This window comes from Ammospiza nelsoni, chromosome 9 (assembly GCF_027579445.1).
Source record: "Ammospiza nelsoni isolate bAmmNel1 chromosome 9, bAmmNel1.pri, whole genome shotgun sequence".
Taxonomy (NCBI): Eukaryota; Metazoa; Chordata; class Aves; order Passeriformes; family Passerellidae; genus Ammospiza; species Ammospiza nelsoni.
The window spans coordinates 17,329,951-17,354,990 of record NC_080641.1 but is presented as its reverse complement, the minus strand read 5'-3'; the positions used below and the strand labels follow the sequence as shown (position 1 = coordinate 17,354,990).

Below are 25,040 nucleotides of genomic sequence, written 5' to 3'. Positions count from 1 at the left end.
TCTCAGAAATAACAACCTTTTATCAGATTTTTACCACTCATAGCCAGAACTGCAATTAAGCTTCAATATATTTTATAAAAAATAGTACTTAGTTTACTTTCACATAAGTGAAGAGATACAATTGCACAATGGTGGTTACAATGGTAGAAATACATACTGTTGATAAAATGTTTGCAAGAGATTTAAAAACATACTGTACAGCACCACATCTGAAATTGGATGATGACAAAATGAACCATACGCCTTGTCTAAGAAAATTAAATTCCTACTAAATCTGTTTTTTGGAATAAATAAAAAAATACAATGTGCAATATGTGTCTGACACTACTGAAATATTTCCTGAAGTTAAGCAATATATTAAAACAAAAAATGAGGTAAAAAAAGACATTCATGCATTTAAGCCACCATTAGTCTCTGACTCTAAAATAAGGCAGATATGATCTTTTAAAAACTGTCTTTAGCCATTTAAATCCTCTTTAGTGCTTTTCAAGACAAGGTCTTGACAGACCTTGCAAAGTCATGAGTTAAGATGCTTTTTATCTCTGACAGGTCATTTTTGACAGGTTCAGCCATATTTGAGATGCATTACATAGTAGAAAATGTTGCTTTTGTTTAATGAAGAAAGAAATGTAAATTAAAAGGAACTGAGAGAGATAGATGCTTTTAGAGTTAATCACAAATGAGACTGCTTTGAGGGAGGGAGGGGTAAGGGAAATAAAATTATGTGTCATCCTCAGTTTTAATGATGTGGAAAAGGGTGACGTTAAACAGGACTTGATGTCCATTATTCCAGGCATAGAGAGCTCTATCTCTTGCGTTGTAGTCAAGCATGGATATATGAAAATACTGATTATGGAAAGGAATGTCTGTGTACTCATAAGTGGAGGTTTTTGTGGAGTAGGAGTAGTAGACCTTGGCTCCTGTTAAGTGCGAGTTAGTGACATACAAGGTGCCACAGATCATGAAGGATTCTCCAGCACTTCTCTTTGGGTAGCCCGTGCTCCAGCTCTTCAGCACCTCCAGCGTATCCTGGTTCAGCTGGCTGATGACAATGTTGCCTGCGTTCTGGTTGGTGGCATAGACAGCCCACAGCCCAATTTCATCTGCCATCAGGTCGATATCAGAGAAGCCACCCCAGGTGTAGGGGTAGACGTTGTGGAAGCCAGCGTACTCCAGGCTACGCTGCGCCAGCACCCGCCCCGTGTCAAAGCTGTACTTGATGATGATGTTGCTCTGGTACTTGTTGAAATAGAGGGAGCCATTGTAGACAACGTGGTTGGTTCCTGCCCATTTGAATGGAAGGTTGTATGTCCTTGATTCGGCCCCACTGACGAAGTCTGCGATGGATTTGTATTCACGGACGATTTTATTGTTGGTGTAACTATCCATGTACCAGACCTGAAAAGGAAACAAAGATTGGGAGTGACCATCTTAAACACAGCGTGTGGTAGGTGATCATGATATGGCATGAGGGAGTATCATGGTTTGGTGTCAATGTATTCTTCTCTTGTGGAGAAGTCTCCATAACATTAACAAGAGGGACTTCTCTCCCTAAGTGCACCGAAGAAAGACTATTTTAGAGGTGGTAAACTGACTGGGAATTTTAGGTTTTGTTTCTTTACATTGTCAGTGGGAAAGAAAAGGTTGTGGAGTGAGGAGAAGTGTTCTGAAGGGTTTGCTTTGATTCCTACTACTTTTTTTTTTCCTTTTAGTTACTGTTGGTAACATTTTCTTTATACCTTTTTAAAGTTTTGAGCCTGCTTTGCCTTTTTCCTAATCCTATCTCACAGTAGGAAGTGAGTGCATGAGTGATTGGCCAGCACCAAAACCTGCCACACTCTTTGGTGCGTTGGCCAGGAAATCTTAATTGGCAAACCAAAGCCACTACACAAAGACCTTGCAGAAAAAGAGGGAAAACAAGTTTTAGCTGTGCAGAAGGCTATGAAAGTGCAATATTGCCCATGTTCCTGTTACAAAAGCAGGAGGAATTCTTGAATTTCTGTGTCAAACTTACCTGTACAGGTGAATTCTCAACACGTCTGTTACTAACTACAGTGTCTGCATTTTCAGAGAAGTTTAATTCTGGGTTATTCAGTGTTTGCGCTTCTGCTATATCATGCTTGCTTAAAGGTATTTAATAATCTAAGAGAGAGAGGTGGGAAATGGTATATGAGATAAACTTGAATTTATACTTAAGAATAAATGTGGTTAAATTTTTTTCAGCTGATTCTCTATTCACGGAAAAATAGTCTTTATTAGCAAAGAAAACAGAACCAATAGCAATGAAACCAGTAAACTTTCAAAGCCCTTTTCCCCCCTTAAAACAGAATTGTTACTTCTTTTTAATGTTCTTTAGGCAGCTTCCATTCCCCCATTTTTTCCTTCATGCAGTTTGCTTTTTCTCCTTTTAGTTTCTCTGAGTTTGATGCTCTGCTAAAGGTAATTGAGATTTCTGCAGTCAGTAGCAAATATGTACGGACACAGTGGGCAGGGGAGAGCTGCACACAAATCTTTATCTATTGTCATTTTTCTGTTGCCTGTAATGTTGTGGGTTTCATACAAATGTAGCCTAGTGTTTTGACTCCCAAAACTCTTTGATGGAGAGAGCATCTTCTCAAAACTGTAGCCGATTTGAGATCTTATTGGAGATCCAAATAACAAAACATGGGTATGATAGAACAAATGATCTGACCAGAGCATATATGGGGCTGAATCCTGCAAATTTTAACTGTACTGCATTATGGGTCCTGTTCTTGGGTAAAAATGTTGATGTTTTAGATTACTCTGGTTCTTAAAAGACCTAAGCACAATTAAATATGTTAGGAAATAAAAAAAAAATTAAGTTCTGATAGATGATTATCAACCCTGAAAAAGTTGAAGTAAATGGCACAAAAGTGCTTAGATAACTTTTGTAGTTGGATATTTTCCCAAAAATACTGTTGCTTTTTCTCTGCATATGTTTGAGTGTGAAAATGACTGAAATAGAAAAACATGCTTAGGAACATAATGTCCTAGGGGAAAATATCTTTTATAAGATTAAAATAAAGCAAGTAAGACTCCAGGACACAAAGATAGTGCCTCAACATACTCGGTTATTCTTCTCTGATGCCAGTGGATCCGTCATCCAGGCTCCAAATCGGGTTCCAGATATCTTCACTGTAATGGGGCCTGTAATTTTCATCAATTTGCCACATGCTGAAATCAAAAAAACAAATGCAATAATGCACAACTCTCCTTGACATCAGTTAGAGCACAAGACCAAAAGCTCCAAGCGACACAGTGGCTCCAGGGGATTCAGGCTTATGTTGAAGATTTATTGTCACCTTCACAGGAGGAACTTTTCCATATTGAAGAGTAATATAAATATGCAAAAATATGCACATAAAATTTTATTAGTATGCATTTTTGTATTTACATCTTTGTAATTTACATTTTGTATTTACATCTTGCATCAAAGCACAGTTATGGTCTTTGGGCATAAGCTAAGATACAACCGATAAAATATCTTCTGAGCTGAAGAGCATTTAATAATAATTGAAAAATCAAAACATAATCCCTCTCTGGCCTTTTGCCCTCAGAAAGTTCAGCACAAAGCTGGGATTGATGGATGTTTCAGTTTTCCATTGGCCAGGGTAACAAGGTGGTGAAGGGCAGACACACAAATGAGCTTGTACACACAACATAGCTGTGCTCTAAGCTTGTGCCCGCCTGCCCCCTGCTTACACACACACACGGCTCTTTCTTTACTGGAGGCTGCCTGGAGAAAGTGAGTGTGAGAATTATTTAGCAAGCTTGGCTGTATTGGTTGGCTTCTAATCTATTTGGCTGCCTGGGAGGAAATAATGAAAGTCAATACCACCTCAGATGCTGACCTTCCTAACAACTCAAAAATCTATATTTTAGGGGACATTAATAAGATACCTCTTAGTAACAAGCTCCTGGTGGAATTCATGTGTTTACCAAGATGTAATATCACAGAGTGGTGTGCATGCAATTAGGTTGAATAACATGTTTTTAAAAAAAAGAAGGTAAAAAGAAGTGAAACAAATTTTTTAAATTTAAAAGTAAGTGCTTCTCTGTGCTACATCGTTGTGCTATACTGATAACCATATCTATGTAGGAAATGTAGAAAACAAATGGTATCTGGTGTTGAGAGGGAATTTATTCAGCTCAAAAGAGAGGGTCACATCAAGCCTGAATTTTATACTCTGTAACTAGAAAGGAATGTATCATGCCAGCCTATTTGGGTCACTTAGAATGGGGTTAATGCTGTGGTGAAAACTCAGAGGCTGCTTGGGTAGTTTTTGTTCACAGCCGGGGAAGTTGGACATAACAGAAATGAAGATAACTGAGCGCATGCTGAGACCTCAATGAGCAGGGTAGGCTGTGGCTATTTTCTGGGTCAATTAAGAGACATTAAGAGACATATCTCAATCTATTTACGTTGTAGTATTTTGAAGATATTTTTTGGAATTTCCCATTTTAAAGAATCTTATAGGTTTTTAAATACTTGGTTATGATAGGACATAACTTTTTATTCTGGATTTTTTTGTCGGTAGGCTGCTAGCATTGTGTGCTGAGTGCTCTTTTTCTACAGCATGAATTGCTATTAGCTTGAAAGGTAGAAGACTATAACCTATCAAGGTGAAGGCTTTTATTTTTAGGCAGTCTGTTGGTAAATAGTCTCAGAAATGGGCATAAGATAATGCTTCTGAAGGTTTGAGTTTGAATTTGGAATACTTAATTTGGAATGAGTTATCAGAAAACTAATAAATAGAAAGAAATCAGAATAACAATTACTCCTGAACTTGTAGTTTCTAGGATAATTAAAACACAGTGAATGCATCAGTTATAAGGTATGCTAATACTATTTGGTGCCTTTACAACACAGTATTGCAATTAGTGGGAAAGAATAAAAGGAATTTGGAATCTGAAGCACTGTTTCTTCTATAAAAAAGAAATCCAGGAAACTAAAAGTGGACTCATAATGAGTTATGAAGTTTTGCTTCTGAATGGGCAAACCTATGGAAGAGCCGCTGGCAGAGATGTGAGGGCTCCCTGAGGCACTTTTGTGTCAGGGGCCCGGGCAGGGCAGGTGCAGGTGCAGGAGCACTCCAGCTGGGCTCAGCAGTGCCCGGCCATGGTGGGAGCAGCATGGGCACACAGCAGGCTCCAGGCTGCAGCAGGACAGGGCTAAAAGCAGGGGATGTTTCGGTGTTTGCAGTTCGCAGGGGGGTGCACACAGCTCTGGGGCTGTTTGGGTGCTGCTCTGTGTGTGAGGAGGTTAGAGAGCAATTCAGAGATTTGTATGCCTAAGTACAGTGGTTCCCCTGTTTTATTGTATTTATCCTAAATGTATAGCTTGCTGATTAAGAGTTAGTTACACATTGTTAATAATTAATGAACCTCTTCAGCCTTCATTTAGTTTAAACTATATGAATAGAGCTGTGTACCCCTGTCACAGGAGTTAGATGCTTTTAGAGAATAATCTTTCAAAATGTATTGAGATGCTGTTCAATGTGAAGAGATGAAGTACTTCAGCAGTTAAATGATCAGTAGTTTGAGTCAGGGTGAATTTCTGATCAAATCTTTATTCCCAGACAGCATGCAGTGATCAAGAAAGGAAGACTTCTAGGAGAGCTGCTGTATAGCTGGGGGGCAGCTGACTGAAAAAGTGACAAAGCTTCCCTTTTTGGCATAACAGAACAGAGCACTTTGTAAGAAGCATGAAGACTTTTTTTCCCTCCTGCCCTATAGTAGGTCCCATTTTTCTTTTCCTTCCTCACTAAGCGGAAACCTTTTTTTTTCCCCCTGGCAGAAGGGAACATACCAAAAGTTTTGGTTTATAGCAATTTGATTCCCTGAAAGAAGGACCAGATGCTAGTAAAAAGTTAGGTCAAATATATCTCCATACTAGCACCTGTGAAGAAGCTCAGTAACTCTAAGAAAAGTGTGATACTTCTAGGCTTTCTTTTTCTTCTTTCCCTAAGAGGTTCAACTGGGGATAGACACAGAAAAGCAGTGGGATTTTTAGAAGCCCTCAGTCTCTTTTCCTTGGCTTTGAAAGAAGCAGCTGCCCTACATTAGCAAGTTCCAGCCATAACTGATTGCAGTAGTTGGAAAATCCCAATCATAGAGTCTTTTTAGATCCTAAACTAAGCTGTACAGGAAATATCATATGCAGAATCCAGGTGTTTCTGGCTTGATTCCTCTCCTGAAACAATTCTGTGCAGTGGACTCTTGTAAGTCTGTTCATGATTTCCACTATTTATATTTAGGAAGAAGTTGAGCATGAAGTGACCAGTAGAAGAGAAAATAGATGTACTTCTATACAGCCTATGAGCTGTGAAAGTACATGGGGCAGAATGTGTCTGGAAAGCTCCAGAGTGATCAAGTACCAGGGAGGAGGCTGTGACAGTGCAGCTGGAGAGAAGCTGCCCTGGATTAGCTATAAATGTGTGGATAGTCCCATCCTCTGTGATTAGACTGAATATTGGTAGCTGCCGTATAGAGCAACTGAATGTATCATTTGTAGAAGGACTGGCAAAGGAACTAAAACCACAACATTCTCTTGAAGGGTTCATAAGCATCATTATTATGGGTTTTTTTGGTAGGTAATAAATAAAGGAGAATGAAGTGAGGGTTTTTTGGCACTTGCACAAATGCATTCCAAATGTTTTACTGCTTGCACTTTTCTGCTTATGATTAAATTTATTATAACATACTAAAATGAGTGAATGAAGAATTAGTTCTTAATGAATGTATGTCTATTTTCCTGCATAATATGAATCCAGGAAGCACTATTATATCATTTTTAGAGATATATATATATATAGAGATATATATACTTGCTGAGAGGAAGTCCTGGATTTTTCTGCATAAATGCCATGACTCGCTTTGGAAAATCCATTTATACTTTTGGGCTGCTTGTTCCTTGATCTACAAAATAGGGATAAGAATCTATATCTCTATTGTCCAGTTTTATACTAAATGATATTTGTAAAGTTCTTCAAATTCCAAAGGGAAGGATGCTGTGGAAGTAGAAGTACCACTGCAATCAATAGTCTCATGGCTGCACTAACAGCTCCTCTGCCACTGATGTAACAGAACTTCTTTGGACACATAGAATATTTTACCTTGCAATTTTTAACAAAAAAAATTACTGTAAAATATTTTACAGTCTCTACATTATAATCAGATGCAGTTAGACCTTAATCTGATACATATCTACTCTAATTATATGTCAGAGTATTAGCTTCTATGAATGTTACCCATGTAAGTTTTATTCTAATTTCATAAACATGTCATGACAAGAATAGGAAGGTTCCAAGCATCCTGTCCAACCTGCATTCTCTTATAAATACCCATGACTCACAGGACTATCAGCAAAGGACCCATACATGCATAATTACTTGTGAATTTGGTGTGTGTTTAATCACATGGACTCTATTCCTCCGTGGTTAGCTGCATGCACCCTTTAAAAGTTTTGTTAACTAATTTCCCAGCAGCTTCATCTTGAATTTTCTCTTATTCCAAAGAGAAGGAGCAAAATTCAGTCGTCAACAACTGCTGTGGTAACCATTAAACCTCAGTGAGAGTGAGATAACTGCTTAGTGTACTGCAATGAGTGCTGAAAGTGTTGCCAGTGCAGATGGAAGAACCCTTTTAAGTGGCCAGGACAATATAAATAATGCATTATACTGCTGAAAAACACCTGCTGGGGAGAAGAATAGAGAGTAGCTATTGCATACACTGATTAGAAAATTGTATTATGAAATGCAGCAAAATCTGTGAAGATTCAAGCCAGATCCTGTGGCACACTGGGGCCATTGGCTTCTGGCTGTCAGCTGGCATGGACAGGCACGGCTGGGTCACCTCCAGCATGGCCACTGTGGCCACAAAGCAGGTGCTGGCATGAAAGCTGCTTTTTCCTCATGCTCTCTGATCTGAGCACGCAGCCCCAGCTCTCAGCAGTTACAGGAAGCCAAACTGAGGCTGCTTGTGCTTCAAAAGGCACACAGGGACAGGGCAGAAAACCAGCCAGCCCATCAGTTGGGGACCATAAAAGTCATTAAAGCATCTAAGGCCAGGGAATAATGCCAATAATGATGAATGATTCTGTGTTACATTTTGAGAAGGTCCACTCCCTTTTGTTAATGGCTATGCTTAATAATTTATTTTATACAAAAACTTTCTACTGCTAATGTACATAATTTTAATACTTTTTTTCATTAGGTACATCAAGAGATTAGAATGTGTTGCAGGAATTCAGGATAGATAGGATGTCAATACACCTAGTGATTCCATTTACAAAATATATCTTGCACTCATTGCTTCACTAACTGTTCTTACAAGATGCTGTAAAAGCAAAGCCAAACAAGATACTTGCTAAACTGATGATTTTTGGTATCTAATAACTTACTGGAACACTCACTATCAGAAAATACTGTTTATTCACAGGAATTTTCTTGCTTGCTGCAGTATTGCAACACAGCTGTTTTCTCCTGACTGCCTTCTGTCAATGCAGTAATGTGCTATTTTGTGTGTGTACTGAGGGGAAAATAGGATCATAAGAAATTTCTGTTTGAAGAAGTCTTTCATGTATTTTAGCACATCACCACTCTGCTATTTCCAGAATAAAATAAAGAAATAAATTATTTAAGAAGCTAACTTAACCTAGATTTTTCTCATTCTACTGCATCACCAAAATAAGGAGGCTCTGCTTATCCAGTTAAGAAGATATTTAATGTCCTGGGTAGCATTTAAAACATCCCACACTTGATAACTGAGACACTGATCACAGTGTCTCAGGCATAAACCTTGGATTTTCAAGTTTATTCACGTTTAATGTTAAGTAAATTGTTTAGTGTTAACTAAAGTGTGGAGTGTTTATTTTTCATTAAGGGGCTGAATTGTTTGTTGTAGTTATCCAATCACTATTGTTTGCAATAGTGATCCATTCAGAGATCTCCAAATGCATGGAAAGACTGGGAAGACTGCATTGTGTTTGTAAAGCAGGTTACCTATCCCTGATGGAAGTTGAGGCTGACACTTGATATTGATCCTTCAGGCCTTAGTTTTATAGCTGATACTGAGCTAGTGCTGATTTTCAGAAATGCTCAACATTTGACTTGTAAAGGCAGCACGGGAGCAGCCAAGGTGGAGGTGGCCTGAGGTAAACCTGGTGTAGCAGTAGCAATGGATTGCTGCTGTGCATCCTGCAGAAATCATGCTTTGGTCTCTTTAAATTAGATGTGAAGTTTGGTTAGATTATAATGCTAATTGGAGAATGGGAGATCTCCTTAATACTGATATTGCAGGCTAAGGACAGTACAGTGAGAGTGGCCTCTCAGGTGACACAGCAAGGTGCCAGGGTTATGATGTGGACATCTCAAAACTGATTCCATTCTACTTTTCACTGTTTTTTTCACACTGACAGCCCAAAGATGTCTCTAGTAGTAGTGTCTGTCTGAGCTTTTATGAAAGAATATTTGTAACTCTCCAAGTAGTTTTTAAACCTCAGATTTTGAATTTGCCATCTGTTATGATTTTTCATTTAATTCCTTTTGTATACAGTAAGGCATTACATTATGTCATGCACTTAGAATGATATAACTGACCTTAGGTTGTTACTCTTGTCTTTTTTTAGGGTAGCACAGATCAGAATATAATGCAGTCTTTCATCAAAGAAACAAACAAATCCTCCCTCCCTCCAAACTTTAATCTTTCTAAAGAGAGACAACTAAAAACGCAGAGCCAAGACAAATTTGCCATGAACTTGTTAACTTACTGAGCTTTTTCATGCAGTCACGAAGCCTGGTTTCTAAACTGATTACACGCTGGTGCAGTTCCTCATAGTCATAAGCACCAATTTCTTCCTGAATCCCAGTGAGCACAGTAGACAGATTCCTAATTTCCTCCTTGAACTGTGTGATCAGCTTGGCATCAGTTTTGTATTGTTCCAGAACTGGGATCAGTGGCAGAAGCTCATCCATCTTTTCTTTCAACTCCTGTTAAAGGCAATCATATGTGCATTACAGTTGTTTAAAGAAAAAAATCCCCTAATTTCCTTTAATGTAATATTTAAGCCTGATTATTAAAACAACTTGAAAATGATTATTTTAGTTACAAATCTATTATTAGTCAACTGTGAAAGTCTCAGGCACTTCAGACTTAATGGTAGTAAGCAGGAGATTCAATGCATGAGAGAATAGTCTTTCTATTGAACATAAAGAGCTATCTTCAAATGATCTGAGCCAAACCCACTGACTTTTCATCTAGGGGGTATAAACTACCCCTAAGTGTGTCTTTCATCACAAGATGAAGGGGCCTGAACTCACAGAAGTGTTCAAGGTCATACCTGGTTTACAGAGAAGTCATATGTAGTTGTTGAGCTGGTAATCTCTATTTCATTCCCTAAAAGTACTAAATCCTTTGTTTTTCTCAATGTCTGTTGAAAATTGTTTATTTCTGTTCCAGCCACAATGATAGATAACTTTTTCTTCTGAAGTAAAAATCCATGGTTCTGATTTGTACTTGTCAACTGGCTGCATCACTAAATGCTTTTGAACTTGCTCAGTTGACATCTCTTCTGGAATATCACCAATGATTTTTTGCCATGTGCAGTTGTTGCATTGCAAATGCTATTCTTAAACATTGACTGAAGGAAATAAGACTCCATCTTAAAATCTCAGACTGCCCTTTCCTCAGAAGTTTTTGAGACTCATACTTTGAGAATTTATCCTAATCTGTAGCATATATTGGTTGGCCATCTTTCATTTCTTAATTATTCTTTTAAAAGCACTAATAATAGGGGCTTTGCTAAATTTAAACCAATTGTTTGAAATTGTTTTTTGTTCCTATTCTGTAGAAAATGTCAAAGAATCCTTGTAGTCAAAAAATTTTGCTTTACTGAAATGTAGCAGATATATCATTTAATAAGGACTTCAGAGTATTACTTCTGTTGATTCTGTTCTCAGTTCAATGACATTATGGCAGCAGTTACCAAAATGGGCACAAAGAAATGAAGTCCTTTTGTTTACAGTTAAAACCATTTTTATATTGCTGTTTTTAATAAAATCTTAACCTAAATCTACTTTATGCCTGTTGAAATGAATAGTAATTTTTTCCTTGATGACAAGGGAAGTAGGCTTTGTGACAGAGAAAGAATATCTCCAGAAACCATAGTTTTTGTTACTTCATTCTGAAATTATGAACTTAGGCTTCAGTTCTGTAGGACAGTGAATGGCCAACTCAGGAAGATAAAATCTTTTTGAATTAGTGAAGGTAATATATTCCTGGTAGCATTTATACCAGATGATGTATCACATTTGAGCAAACTTGCTGTGTAACTTTTTGTGGCAGTCAGATACCTCCTGCCTGGCACAAAGTAAAGTATATACTGAGTATATGCTCAAGCGTGATCTGAACCAAATTTGTACTCCTTGGCTCTGGTCAGCATGAAAACACAGATTTAGAATATCTCACTTCAGTAAATCATGTAGAGTTGATTCTCGCATTTTCATGATAAATAAATTTAAAAAATGGCTTCTACTGACACTGCAGACCTTGTTGCTGTGATAAGTGGCACAAGAACTAATTTCTATTGCAGTACAGATAGTTGGTAGATGTGTTCTGGTACTTTGTGGCAGTTGATATGAAAGGTTATGTTATATCCAACACGATTTCTTTATCTCAGGAAAGATAAAGCACTGAAATTTGAGTAGACTAAATTTCAGAACAACATATTGTATTATTTTGACTTTTAAAATGATTTTGTAACTGGATTGGCTGGAACTCTGTTTTATACTCCTGGCAAAGTGTCAAATGAAGCTAAATGACTGGCCAATAGAAATATTGAATTTTTAAAAGGTTAGAGCACTGGAGTGCTCTGACCTCTGCTACTGTGTATCAGACATTCAAATTTTGGTATTTTATTCCCAAGGAAAACTAAAATAAGAACAAAGAATATATAATGGAATTATGCAAATGTGTTATTGTAGCAATAAGGGATAAAAGGGAAAAAAAGGTGCAGATATTTTCTATTAACTAAAAACCTGTGAGAATGTGCTCAAACAGCTCTAAACTAAGAACAATGATATAATTTATAAAGCTTGGTAGTTAGATCATTAGTGTACTTAATTCCTGATATTATTAAGATCCACTTGATATTCAGTGGCCCTGAAGAAAGTCTTGAAAGATTAATTTATCAGACTGTATTTAAAGAATTTAAATATGCTATTGAAATATTTTTCTCCTGAAGAGTACTTCAGGTAGCTTTTTCAGAATACACAATATTACTTGTAATATATGCAAGCCTTCTTCCTCACAAAAGGATTGGCTTGTGGTTTTTGTTGTCATTAAAATTCAGGGGAAGTCTTTTTTTTTAATCACACAAATGTGCCTGGGAGTGATTGCCCTCCTCCCCATCCCAAATTCAAAAGAGCAGACCTTCAGACACGAAATTAGATCTTAATTGTACTGGATAAAACTTACAATAAACTGATTTATTATACCCTTTCTTCCTTTCAACTGCAGTAAATGTCATGGAACAGTATGAGCACAGAACTCTATTTGTTTGCTATTAATTCCACTGGATCTCCCCCTTTAGCAGTGCAGCTTGAAAGAATATAAATTTCGGTATGACATGCACATTGATACAGAAAGAACAGGAATCTGTTTATAGTGACATTTCTCTAATGACTTAATAATTATAATTCCTCCCTATTACAATTAAATTGAACAGAGCAAAAGATTATCATCATAAAGGAAGATTTGTTATGCTTTTCTTTTAAATGGCACCCTTGTAGGAGCATTTCCAGCTGAGACCTTAGCAGTCCATGCATTGTCACTCAGCACATTGTTTCCAGCAGGTTTGGGAGTTACTGTAAAAACTGGAGCTACCTGGAAGTGCTTTGTCATCAACGTCTTCCGATCGTCTTCAATCTGCCGGAACTTGGCCTTCAGCCCCTTCATTTGCGTCTCCATTTTTAAAACGTACTGGAAATCCCTCTGAGTCCGTAGATTTAGAACTTCAATAGACTGGGACATGTTCTGAACCTGTTAAAGAAGAACACTGTCTAAATGCACCTTTGTTGCTTTGGTTTTTTCCCTGGTTAAATGTCAGGCAATGAAATGCACTTCTGTCAATTAGTTGTGAGTCATTCTACCACACATTCTGTAACTACATGATGGTATAAATATTGGGGAACAGGGCAAGGCCTTGAAGCCAAAAATTGTTTGGACTACTTAGAGGTAAAGAGAGACAGAGAGATCCCTCAAGCATCATCTTCATTGTTCTCAGGAAAGGCTGTCAGGCAACAGAGTCTACTTTGAGACCTGTAGTAGATGTGGCTGTGGTTCAGAAGGTGCTCATATAGCATATATTTCTGCCCAGGCACTTTGGGAGGGACAGGACTGAAATTTGGAGATTTTGGTCAGTATGAGGAGCATGACTTTACTTGTTAGTAGGCATTTATAGAATCATTCAATATAAGGCATTCAGAAGACTACCCAGAGATAAGCGGGGCTGTGTCAATCACCACAGAGGTGTTTCCTCATAATTTCGTAAGTAAATGTAAAACTAGAAATTTTATCCATTTGTCTCAGTGGTAGAAAAACTACTATTTATTTATTTGTTTTTCAGAAGAAAAGTAGTGAGTGTTTAGGTTACTTTGGTAGAACAAGTGACTTTGTAGCTATAGTGAGGACTTTTACCACAGTGATGCAACAGTAACTGTCATCCAGAGTGAATTACACATACTTTTAAAAGTTTCTGTTATGAAAGCAATGCTTTTGCCAGCCATAAAAACACATTTTCCAAGTGCAGTTATTCTGTTTTAGCAAGTGTTTTGTTTTTCTAAAACATGATGAAACTAGACTGCTGTAAATGTATTAGGCACCTTATTGAAGTTTTGGCTCAAACAAAACATTTTGTACCTTCTTAAGGAAAGACAAATCCAGCAGTACTCCTGTGGTTAGCAAGAATATGCAGTATTTCAAGGAATATTCATGTTTGGAGCTAACTTATGATCTACAGAAAGTGTGGATTTAGAAACTACTCTTAAAAATAGTATACATTACTTATTGTACAGTTGCCACTAATAGTTCTGAGAAAGGATTTGTAATGTAAGATGCAGAGGCTTTTTTTTTTTTTTGCTATCTAATTGTTGAAAGCAGGCAAATAAAGTCCTTTGGGTGCTGGAAGAATTTTGAGAATTTCCATTTGGCAGAAGACACTTCACACAGAGGTTCTAATTAAAGGACTGTATGGACTCAGGAAATAGTAATACAACATTACCTATCCATGACTGCCACAGTCCTAATCACAAGAAAACAGCTTTGAGAGGCTGATGATTTAGGTTCATTTCTGTGGCAGCTCAAAAATTATGTTGCGATCTTATCACACCCCTCCAGGCCCCCCTCAAAATAAAGAGTTTTTTTTAGTAATATTTGAGTATTTGGGGAATATGCTGGAGCAAAGACTGGAGAATGTTCCTTTCTTCAGTAAACAGACACCATGAGGGGAGGCAGCTCCTTTTCTCTGCTGGTCCATCAATGTCCTCTCCATGTATCTCATGTTATGGGCTCTGTCAGCTTGAAACTTTCTCCCTTCTGAAGTTCATGGAAGCACAGAGAGCAAAAATCTATGGGGATCTGGCACTATATTAACACTGGAATGATTTTTCTATAGCTAGAAAAATACTAAAAATGGTGTGCTAAAAATGTATTTTCAAGTCAACATTTTATGTTGGTTTTTGCTGCTGTTAAAACTCCCTTGGGCCTCAGGTTCTGTACCACTGGCTGTGATACAGTAACTATAACCTTGCTTACTTATGCAGGGAATGTAGAATGTTTGTGTTTTCATATTTGCAGCATTTTTCTGTTGATGTAAAGCAAGACTTCATTGGTTTCACCATATGTGCAATAGTGGATAATACTGGAATTAAGAATTGGGCTGTTGGGGAAAATTTGCACTGTCAGGAAATGAATAAATAAACTTGAGAAAAAGAAACAACAAAAAAATTAGAACTGTTTATGCTCTGCAGTTTGCCTTCAAGATGCTGTGGTGTCTCTCTCATTATTTTTTGATAAGAGATGAGAAATGGCCTTCAGCAGTCTCACGTGATCGTAGCAGAAGCTGTAGTTTAAATCCCTGAGCTAGCCTGAAGTGGGATTTGTAACTGATTTTACACAGAAAAATCTGTCCTATTGTATGTAAAAAAGAATTTGGGAGGAGTGACTAAGAGAGGAGATGACACTTGGGTTGGGAAAGGTGTGATGTAAGGAAAATAGATAACAGAGATGAGAACACAGATAGGGGATATACCCTGAATAACAATTTTTATCAGGTAACTCTTCATTAGTTCATGATGGATTAACTGAGAAGGAAAGCAGTAGATTTCCATGGGAAGTTTAATGACCAAGAGGAGGAATATTTTGGAAAGACTTACCTTCTCTAGTAGTTGTCTGAGCTGCCTGCTTTTGGCATCTCTCGAACATAGGTTTTGTTCAGGTGCAACAACAGTGCAAATGCAACGGCCATCAGGATCCTGGGCTGAACTATAAACTTGCCACCCTTCCTTGGGGCTAATCTGAGTCTGTAACAACAAAATAATAACAATCAAAGGAACTGAACTGACTTTTTATTGCTTGAAAAAAACACTGCAGCAGAATATTTTTATTTTTGCAGTACATGTCTGCAATGAGGTTCCAACTTGCCAACAATTATTACTCTTCACTAATTAGTTTGGTAGTTTCCCAGTTTTGCCATATCTCAGACCTTTGCAATAGTTCTCTAGAGGAGTTTAGCACACACAGTTTCCAGGGTGGATGAGAATGGCACTCTGCCTGTGATTCAGCACAAACCAGGTGATTTAATTCTCTGCAGAGGGACATTTAGAGTTTTTCATCAGCAGAGAACAAACATGTCCTTTCAGCCTGGATGACTTTTACTTTAGACTAATGGAAACAACAAAGACAGGAAAGAACAAACATCTGAGCCTGGGGAGAGCACAGTGTGTGACTCACAGGTGGGAACTGGCTCAGCAGCACTTTGGGGGTGGGGGACAGGTTTGCTCTGTTAGCTGCACCTCACAGGAACTGCTCCCCAGGCTCCCACTGCACTTAGCCAAGGGAACAGGGGCTTGCTCAGGGTGGGATGGAAAAGTGTCTGGTTGGGCCAGGGGAATGGGGCTCCTGGCAAGCAAGCCACTGGGCAATTAAGACACTGCATGTCCTTCACTGGGACAGCAGAAAACTGGGAATTCATAATCTGTTCTTTTTTACAGCAACCATGACTGAGAAAAAAAGGCTAAAAAAAATTTACATTTGTTTGCAGAGCAGGGTAACACTGAACTGCATTTAATGTTTGTGTGGGATTCAGTATCTCTTTAATGGGATGTACAGAAATAGTGTAGGAATGACAGAAAACAATATAATGAGATGATTGAAAGCATTCAGGTGATGGAACTTAATAGATATAAGAAACAGTTTTTGAACTTTCTTTTTAAACTGTAAATTACAGTTAATATTGTGCTTTATTCTTTCCTAATATTGTACTGAGTGATGAATTTCATGGTGCAGATGCTAATGGATATCATTGAAGTAATTTTGGTCTGGACACAGTTGGAATCAGTTGCTATTTATATTACACAATTGTACTCAGTGCCAGCAGAGAAAGTGATTATTTAAACTGGGAAGCTTTGATACTGACGCTTTCCTGGCAGCTTAGTGCAGGAGTTGCAGAGTTCCTTGTCTCTGAAGAGGTGCCAGTATCTCTGTGGACTGACTCGTCTGAAGAAGTAATTGAAGAGGCAGTACCTTCTACAATTTTGGCTACAGTCCTATGACTTTTTCTGTTATTCCCTCTATTTGGATATTTAGGCTTCCTTCATTAATTAGGATGGGTAATATGAGTGATGATAGAGAAAAACATGCATGTGTGCAAAGGGGCACTTTGCTTTATTTTTCTTTTATTGTTTTAGTTTGACATTTAATCCCTACTTCAAACAAAAACTGCTGTGCAGAAAAAGAGCTCAAATCATCAAAACCTTACAGAAACTACTGCATCAACTTTTCAAACACAGGCCTTAGTAAACACTGCTGACAGGCCTTAGTAAACAAGAAAGAAAAGAAATGACAAGTGGAAAACAACAATAGTAACTTCTAGTAGTTCTTGAAAATCTGGGGAAAACAGACAAGTCCCTGTAAAGTCCAATATTAGCCACTGTTGTGGCAGGCTGCTATAATAAAGACTTAGTTCACTTCTAAAAGATTTATTTTTTCACTTGCACTTTCATATTTTCTAATAAAACTATTACAGCTACCTCTGTTGTTACTATGGTGACAGGTCAAAGGACAGTACCTTACTTAGGATGCTTGCTTAAACATAAACAGTATTTTCTGGTTTGTCTTGCAATTTCAAGCCTGGTACTGTGACAGGGCTCAAAAGAGGAGGCCCTTTTCCTGACCCCACATCCTTGCACAATTCTTCCAGCTGAAGGCAGGAAATTGGGAGGTTTTGTCCTTTTTGTACATTGTACAATATACACAATTTATGAGCTGTGTATGTGCTGGGAGAGAAATTCTGGAGAAGTGCTCAGGCTGCAGAGTTCACTGGAGAAGCTGCAAGTGGGGAACTCTGGATGGCAGCCAAAAATCAGTCAGTGATGACCCTGGTATTACTGAGCACTTGGGACATAAAGTCTTTCAACCAACATCTACTGTTCTAAGAAAGGCACCAGATTTGTGGTGCTTGGTTTAGTGAAAAAAGAACCCTACGTGATTGTAATTCATGTTTTTTTTTTTTTTTATTTGGCAGATGTTGCCAAGCTCAGATAATCAAGTTTTTATGATCACTCTCCCAGCTCTACTGGCACTCTTGCTGCCCTTATCAAAGCAAAAAATATTCTTATAGCTCAACTCAAGGAGTGAAAAGATCATTCTTGAAGGAATTCTTAATATTTAGAAGGCATTTCTATCAGCAGTGCCCTGTTGTAGCCAAGGGGAGCATGACAGTTTTGTGCTACTTGGAATCTGAACATATCAGTACAAACACATATATTTGTGTGTGTGTATAAATATATACATATATCAATATATATCTCATAATAACTAATGTGCATCTCGTGGTTACACAGTGGCAACTTTAAACTTGGATGTAAATGTGATAGGGAACTTCTACTTATAATATACAGCCACAAGAACTAGCAATACATACTGTGACTCAGTGAAATGAAATTACATTTAAGGAAAATAGAGCTTTTCTTTGTACTCTCAGATGCTGCTTTAAAAGATAACAGAATTTTTCTTACAACATATTTAATTTTGAAGTATTAATATTTATAGACTAAATACAGTGATTTTCTGCAGTAGTATTTTTCCTGCATGCCTATATTCAATTATTCCATTTTGGTTAGTAAATGCATAATTGTTAGTTACAAAATTCTGAGTTTTGAGAATTGTGAACTGCTATACAAATATTTACATTTATATTTTACATAACCTACTATTATATAAACATCTGATTGCAATTACACAAAAAGATACATAGACAAGAGTGTTTTACTAAACATTTAGGGAAATTATGTTCTAATTTAATTTATGAATACCAGAATAGTGTTCCCTCTAAAGTAAAAAGTTACTTGACTTTTTAGGCTTCTCATGATTTCATAGGTATTCACAGCTTTCCTGGAGGATTTTATTAACTGAGGCTGCTGTATATGAGCATCAATGATACAAAGTGATATTTCTGTCATTTGTATTATTCCCATTAGCAGCCTTTCAAAAATTCTGGTAACTAACCTCCTAGTACCAATTTTATTTTGTTTCTAACAGCTATTTATTTGTTTAACTGTATTCCAATAAAGAAAAATAGGAAGGAATCTGACCCTTTGCATATTATAGTGAATAGTTACTAGGTAACATTATCCAATTCTCAAAAAGAAAGCTACTGCCAGATGTAATATTCTAAACAACACAATGCATTTTTCTGGAGCAGTAAAGATAGGAAGAACAGTCTAGATAAATGAAAAGACATTGCTGTACTCTTTTTAGAATGTCATGCTCAAGGTGAAGGCATTTGTTGTTACATATTTAAGGATACTATTTTGAAACCTTCCCTTTCATTGTAAGACCACAACATGCTCAAAAATTTGCAGTTTTATGATGCCCAAAAATAAGCATGCATTAAGAGATGAAAGGAAGATTAGTAACTAAAAAAGAGATTTACAAAGAGGCAACAAACTAACACTTTTGCTGGCACTTAAATACTAATTCAGCATTAAGATAGTTTGCAACATATAACAGCTACTTACTAGAGAGTCTGAAGTGGTTATTCTGGTGGTATTTAGTCCCACCAGAGAAGGGAGAGTTTGGGACATCCAGTTAGAGATCATTGCTATGGTACTAAGAACAGCACCCAGCTTCAGCAGTGGAGGGTTCATTGCTGTGGAGCTAATGAGTTTTCATAGTGAGTGATTATCATCCCAGTGCAGGCTGGCAGTGAGAGGCGTGACTGCAGCACACAACATCCACAGCATGAGAGGAGATCAAGCTACCCAGATTTAATCATCCATTAAAAACATCCATATCCTCATCTGCCCTCTCTCTGCTCTTACTAACAAATACTTATGTGTGTCTTATGCTGACCCCTAAATAAACAATCCTTTCTATGCTAATAGTCATTGCAGTTTCCAGTGGGAGATGGCGTGGGTGAATTATCTCTTTATAGGTGCTAGACAGTCAATTAGCCCTTAATTAGTTGAGTCCAGGCAGGGCAGTGTGTTCCTGTCTGAAATGCAAAACCTGAGCACAAATAACCCCCCTACTCCCCATCAGTGCTTTGGCAGAAATATGCTCAAGCCTGTTTGTAAATATTGTCCATGGGGAAGGGGCAGAACTGCCAGCCTGCTCATCAAAGCACCAGAAACCTTTCTGGACCTCCTATGATTTGCTGATCTCTCATAAATCACAAACATCAGAGACTTTATTATTTGCACAGCTTGTTATTAAGATCTTTATTGTTCATAAAAGACCATTGAGGCTGTGAAGAGTCACATTTCTCAGTGTTCTTGTTAGTTTACAAGTTTTTGTACCAAGAGTTATTGCATTACTCCCAGGGTTGGCAGACTCACTATGTCTTCATTTGGGCTGGGATGGGAACAGAAGATAAATTGGGGATCACACATTTTGAGACTTCTTTTGGCTTTGCTGTTAAATCTACTGCTCTCTAGTGCTGTAGAAGGAGCTGCAGGTTCTGTAGCAATTTATCTTGTTTATATATTGAGTGTGGGGGAGGAAAGAAAAGCAGAAAAAACAGTCTAGAAATCATTGTGCCACAGGGGCAGTTTTACTTTTTAAGAATTATTTGTAAAAGAAGTGCTGAGCGAGGACTTTTAATGGCACTTATTTGAGAGAAAACTTGCATAAAGTTTGCTGAGAGACAGACTACTGCATTTTCCTCAGGGCAGTTATGGACTTAGTTTCTGAATTTGCTTCAGAAAAGCAAATTACTTTTTCTTAAGGATTTCTGGCAGTGCTATGAAGGAACCCTGCGTGCACTGAAACTGAAGGGATGTATATTTATGGGTGTGTGTCAACATGGATGTATTTATTAAAACCACTGTAACTCTGCAAAAGTTTTTCAGATTCTCAGAGTTTATGCATCAATTCAGGCTAGACGTTTCTCTTTCAGTATCCATTCAGAATGATTTCCATAAATCTCTGCAGTTTAAGGAAGACACATGTAAACTCATTTTTTTTAAAAAGACAATGAAAACCCATTGAGAGCTATTATATAAACTTAAGGAGTTGCCCTGCAACAGAATATAGAAAATCTCTGTATCCAGGTATTAAGTACCTTGTGGTAGTTACACAGTAATGTGAGCTGTGAAATATTTCATATACTCAAAAAATTAATTCACTGAAGAGATCTGAATACAGTGAAACACACTGAAATATATTGATGCTAGAAGTTGTGCACAGATGGCAAATTTGAGAAAGGCTATGTGATCACAGCTGTTTTGCTCAGAGTGTTTTCTGTATTTCAGGAGATAAAGTTGATATAAGTTTGGGTTGCCTGATAGTGGTCATTCTGTACATTTCTCTGTAGAGTCCCTGTAGTCCATTCTTGATATGGAGATCTTGAGACTGAGAGCTGAGTCAGGCCTTTATCTGAGCCTGATGAAGGGCTTAGTGGCAGGAGGCATTTGAGCCTTTCCCTGAGTCTGTGTTTCTGTGGAGAGGGGCTCAAAGCTGTGCCCTGAACACATGTGCAAACTGAACTGTCCAGATTGACATCAAATTGAGGCTTTTTGCTGAACTGTCATTGCATTGGCAATTTGTCCATTTCCCAAGGACCTCCACTGATTACTTCCACTATGGATTAGGTAACATTTGACAATGTTGGATAATTTTCTAGTTTTACTAGATTCTTCTGAAGTGTCTCAGCATCCTATCTAGACCTAATACAAAAAAGATTCTAATTAATCAGTTTTATCAGCTTTTTCTATTCCCATCCTCTCTCAGAAGTTTAATAAGCACAGTGATTCCCTCAGTTCCAGGACATTTCCTGAATGTAATGACAGAATTTTGTTTTACCACACTGAATTGCAGCTTTTGACATCTTTGGTTTTCTTCTCTCCAACATTTGCTGTTTCACCGAAGAATGTAATTGGTCTCCTCCTGAATTTTAACATTGGACAAAATACATTCAAAAGGCAATAAAAGACTTTTCTGATGCCCAGATTAAAAATTTTTGTTGGTTATCCTCTATCCAGGGTAATGTCAGCTTCTGGAAAGAATGCTGCTTGTTGAGTTATTATGATTATTCCTAACAGATGACAAGCTTCTTGGTTCTTGTGACAGAATATTCATTAATGCAGTTTAGCACTTTATTTTCTTCCAGCTGGTTTAAGTGCAGAAGAGAAAGCTTGCTGCTATGTAATTCCCAGTACTGCTGCTGGATACATCTTTTCAGAACTCAGCAGGAGGTGATCCTCCACTCTTCTTGGCTGGTTATACAATTCAGCATTCCCAGAGCTCTGGCATCCCCGTGCTGCCCAAGTCAGACCTGCTGTAGCTGCACAGGCTTTAAAGCCCCTTTGTGCTGCAGTGCAGGGATCAGGGCAGCTTGTGCAGCTGTCTGGGAGCCCGGGGGCTGCAGCGGTGAGGCTCACCTGGGGAGATGAAATCCCTTCCTTCCAGGGCAGCTGCAAATGGAATGGCAGCCCCGGGTGTGCCTGCACACACAGGGACAGCACGTGCTCTGGGGGATTGTCAATATTCCACATAGCTGATATTTCCCATTTTGTGCACCCACTTGTCAAGAATTGCTTCAGAGCAATCCTTGCTTCTATTTCTAGAGAAGATGTGCAAGGGAACACAGTCTTAAAAATGTTTCCTTCCTGAACAGTGAAAATATTCAATTGAAATATAGTGAAACTATATTTTGTATTTTTACCAGAACGGTGTAAGTGTTCAAACCCCCTTTTTGTTAAGGAAATTAAGTGTTAAAATAACTGTAGCTCTATTTTACTATAAATAATTGGGTAAATTAAAAAATGGCAAGCAAAGAGTGGAAAATTTTTCTACCACCTCTGAGGTGACATATACAAAGGAAGCCACAGAATAGCTGAAGATTTGTTCTCATATTGTTAGAAAGTAGAAACAAAACTTTATGATCTGTGTTTAATTTCAGCTCTGTATTTTCTGTTTTGTTGGTTCTTTTTTTAAAGCTTCAATTTCACATTTCTAGTTTATGGTTAACTGCTCTGAACAAAAGCTAGAATACAACAGCAATTCTAAAATCTGAACAATTCTTTATTACCCTAGATTTCTGCTGGTATGATAACTTTCTCTTTTAGTTAACTTCTTCTAAAGCCAGTAAAAGCTGAAGCATCCCTACAGAATGACTTCAGATGACATATTTTGATCTTACATAAAAATCTGTCAACCTGTAGCAATTTCAATGCTGTTAATGTTATTGTATGCTAGTCCTGTAATATTCAATTACTGTATTACAAATTACTAGGGTCATTAAAGGTATTATTTAAAAGCCTTATTTAATAAATAGTCTGAAGGCTCTTCTAGTCTCTGATATTACTTTTGCTTTGAGATCCTGTTACATTTTGATAGGAATTAAGTCTACTGAAAATGAGAATACATCCCAACATTCTCTTATTACAACTGAGGTAGTAGGATCTCTGTACTGTAAAAAGCAATTAACATCAGTATTAGGAACAGCAACAGAACAAATGTCCTGAGTCAGCAACATGTGAAAATATACCCAGCCACCCAGCCCAAAAACTAATTACCTCCTGGCCAGAGGAAAGCATTGATTGTAAGAAAGAGGAAATTGTGAAGTTCAGCCACAGCCACTTAACCCTGATGTCAGCGTATTTAATATATGTGAAAAACAATGCTACCTTCAAAAATTCTTACAATTCGAAATTGTGTTCATGGGTAAATGCTATAATGTAAACACCTGAAACCTTGCATTTTATGATGAAGTGATTGCATACTCATGGCTCAGCTGGCTTAACTACATTCCTTGGAAGCAGAGCAAAATCAGTAATCTTAAATCTCTGTAAATTTCTATTTTGACAGATTAGGTTTAGAAAGTAAGCTCAAGAAGAAAAGCCAAAGCTTCCCTCATTGCACTGCTGTTCTACAGTGCATTTAGTTCTTTATTTTCTGTGATCCATTGTGCTCAGTAGTACATTGGTTTAAAAATGGCAGTTCATTAGTCATGTTCCTGAGCATGATTATTTATTCACATTAGGTTAATGCATGCACAAAGCAAAGTTCTCAGAACTGGAATGGCAATTACCATTCCTAGAGCTGCAGATTGACTGAGAAAGCACAGACTTGTGCTATCAGTTCAACTGCAGTTCTCTGAATTTAGAGAATTGTGCCTTCTTCATCTTACTCTGGTTTTGTTCAACAAAACCCTGTGGCTTTGCAGTGCTACCTGTGAGTAGCAATATCCAGTTTTTTTAAGGGCAGTTTGAGAGGTATGTGCCCTTTCTAGAAAATTTCTTTTCACAGCTCATCAGTGCATACACAGTGACATTCTGCAGTCAGGTGTCTCCACTGAGAGAAGTACTGAGCAAGGGAATTTTAGTCTGTGTCCATTACATGCTTCTGTACCACTGCTCTTGAGGTGACCTTTCTGAAGTGGTCTTAGCTATCTGCTTGTTAATTTTTCAGGCTTCAGGGAGCTTCTTTTGAATGAAGACATTAAAGAACATTTTCATGTTTTTTTCACACCTATTCTCTTGTGTTCTGCTGTTAGCAAATCCCAAATGTACAGAATAACAAAGTAGTGTCTCTACAGAAGAATTAGTTCATTATGAGAATTGACTGAAACAGGAAACACAGTGGGCAGTCTGCTTTAGCAAAGTCTGCAGTTAATTGAAACAGCTGGGAAAATAAATGGGTGGTGAAGGACTAAGTGAAATAAAAAGAAATGCTTCTTCTGTTGATTTTCTGCCATTTTAATTTCCAGTAACATTTATATCAGATACTCAATAAAACCTCATAAGTTTTTCCCTCAAATGTGTGATACGATGATGGATCTAATGGGAGAAAGAGCATGTTTTCTAAAATGAATGGAGACATCTGTTAAGTAGATAATGACTAAAGATTGTGCAGACAGTCCTCCTTTTAACAGAGGCTGGAAATCTGTATGTTTTTAGAGGATTCTGGGATCCCTTATCTTGCTCTGAGCAATGAGGATGCAATGTTGGATGGTTCTGGGGCTGGAATTTGTTGCAGTTTTGCTTTCCTTGAAAACTGTATGGATTTGATATGAGAATTTATACAGAATTCCTCCTGGAGTAATTCTCATGCTTTATGTACAATTTTGGTTTTCCATCTTGAAAATACATATTATTCTATAGAGGCTGGATGAGGTAGGTGAGCTGGCTTTCATTGAAAGTAAATTTTAAGAAATTAATGGAGCTGAAACTGAAATTCCCCATGAAGTTAGTTCATATATAATCCTGGAAAGAGCTTGAGCCATGAAAATCAGTAAATTC

The 25,040-nt window shown here is 37.6% G+C and overlaps 1 protein-coding gene across 1 annotated transcript in view; it reads right to left on the bottom strand.

Moving 5' to 3' along the window:
• Nucleotides 1–50: 50 nt before the first annotated feature.
• Nucleotides 51–25,040, bottom strand: part of OLFM3 (olfactomedin 3) — a 49,336-nt gene continuing 24,346 nt past the window's right edge. The window contains exons 2-6 of the mRNA XM_059478741.1: nt 15,453–15,599; nt 12,904–13,059; nt 9,791–10,010; nt 3,089–3,195; nt 51–1,398 (exon numbers count right to left, since the gene is read on the bottom strand). Coding sequence (XP_059334724.1) covers nt 721–1,398; nt 3,089–3,195; nt 9,791–10,010; nt 12,904–13,059; nt 15,453–15,599 — 1,308 coding nt within the window. The 3' untranslated portion in view covers nt 51–720. The remainder of the gene's footprint in view (nt 1,399–3,088; nt 3,196–9,790; nt 10,011–12,903; nt 13,060–15,452; nt 15,600–25,040) is intronic.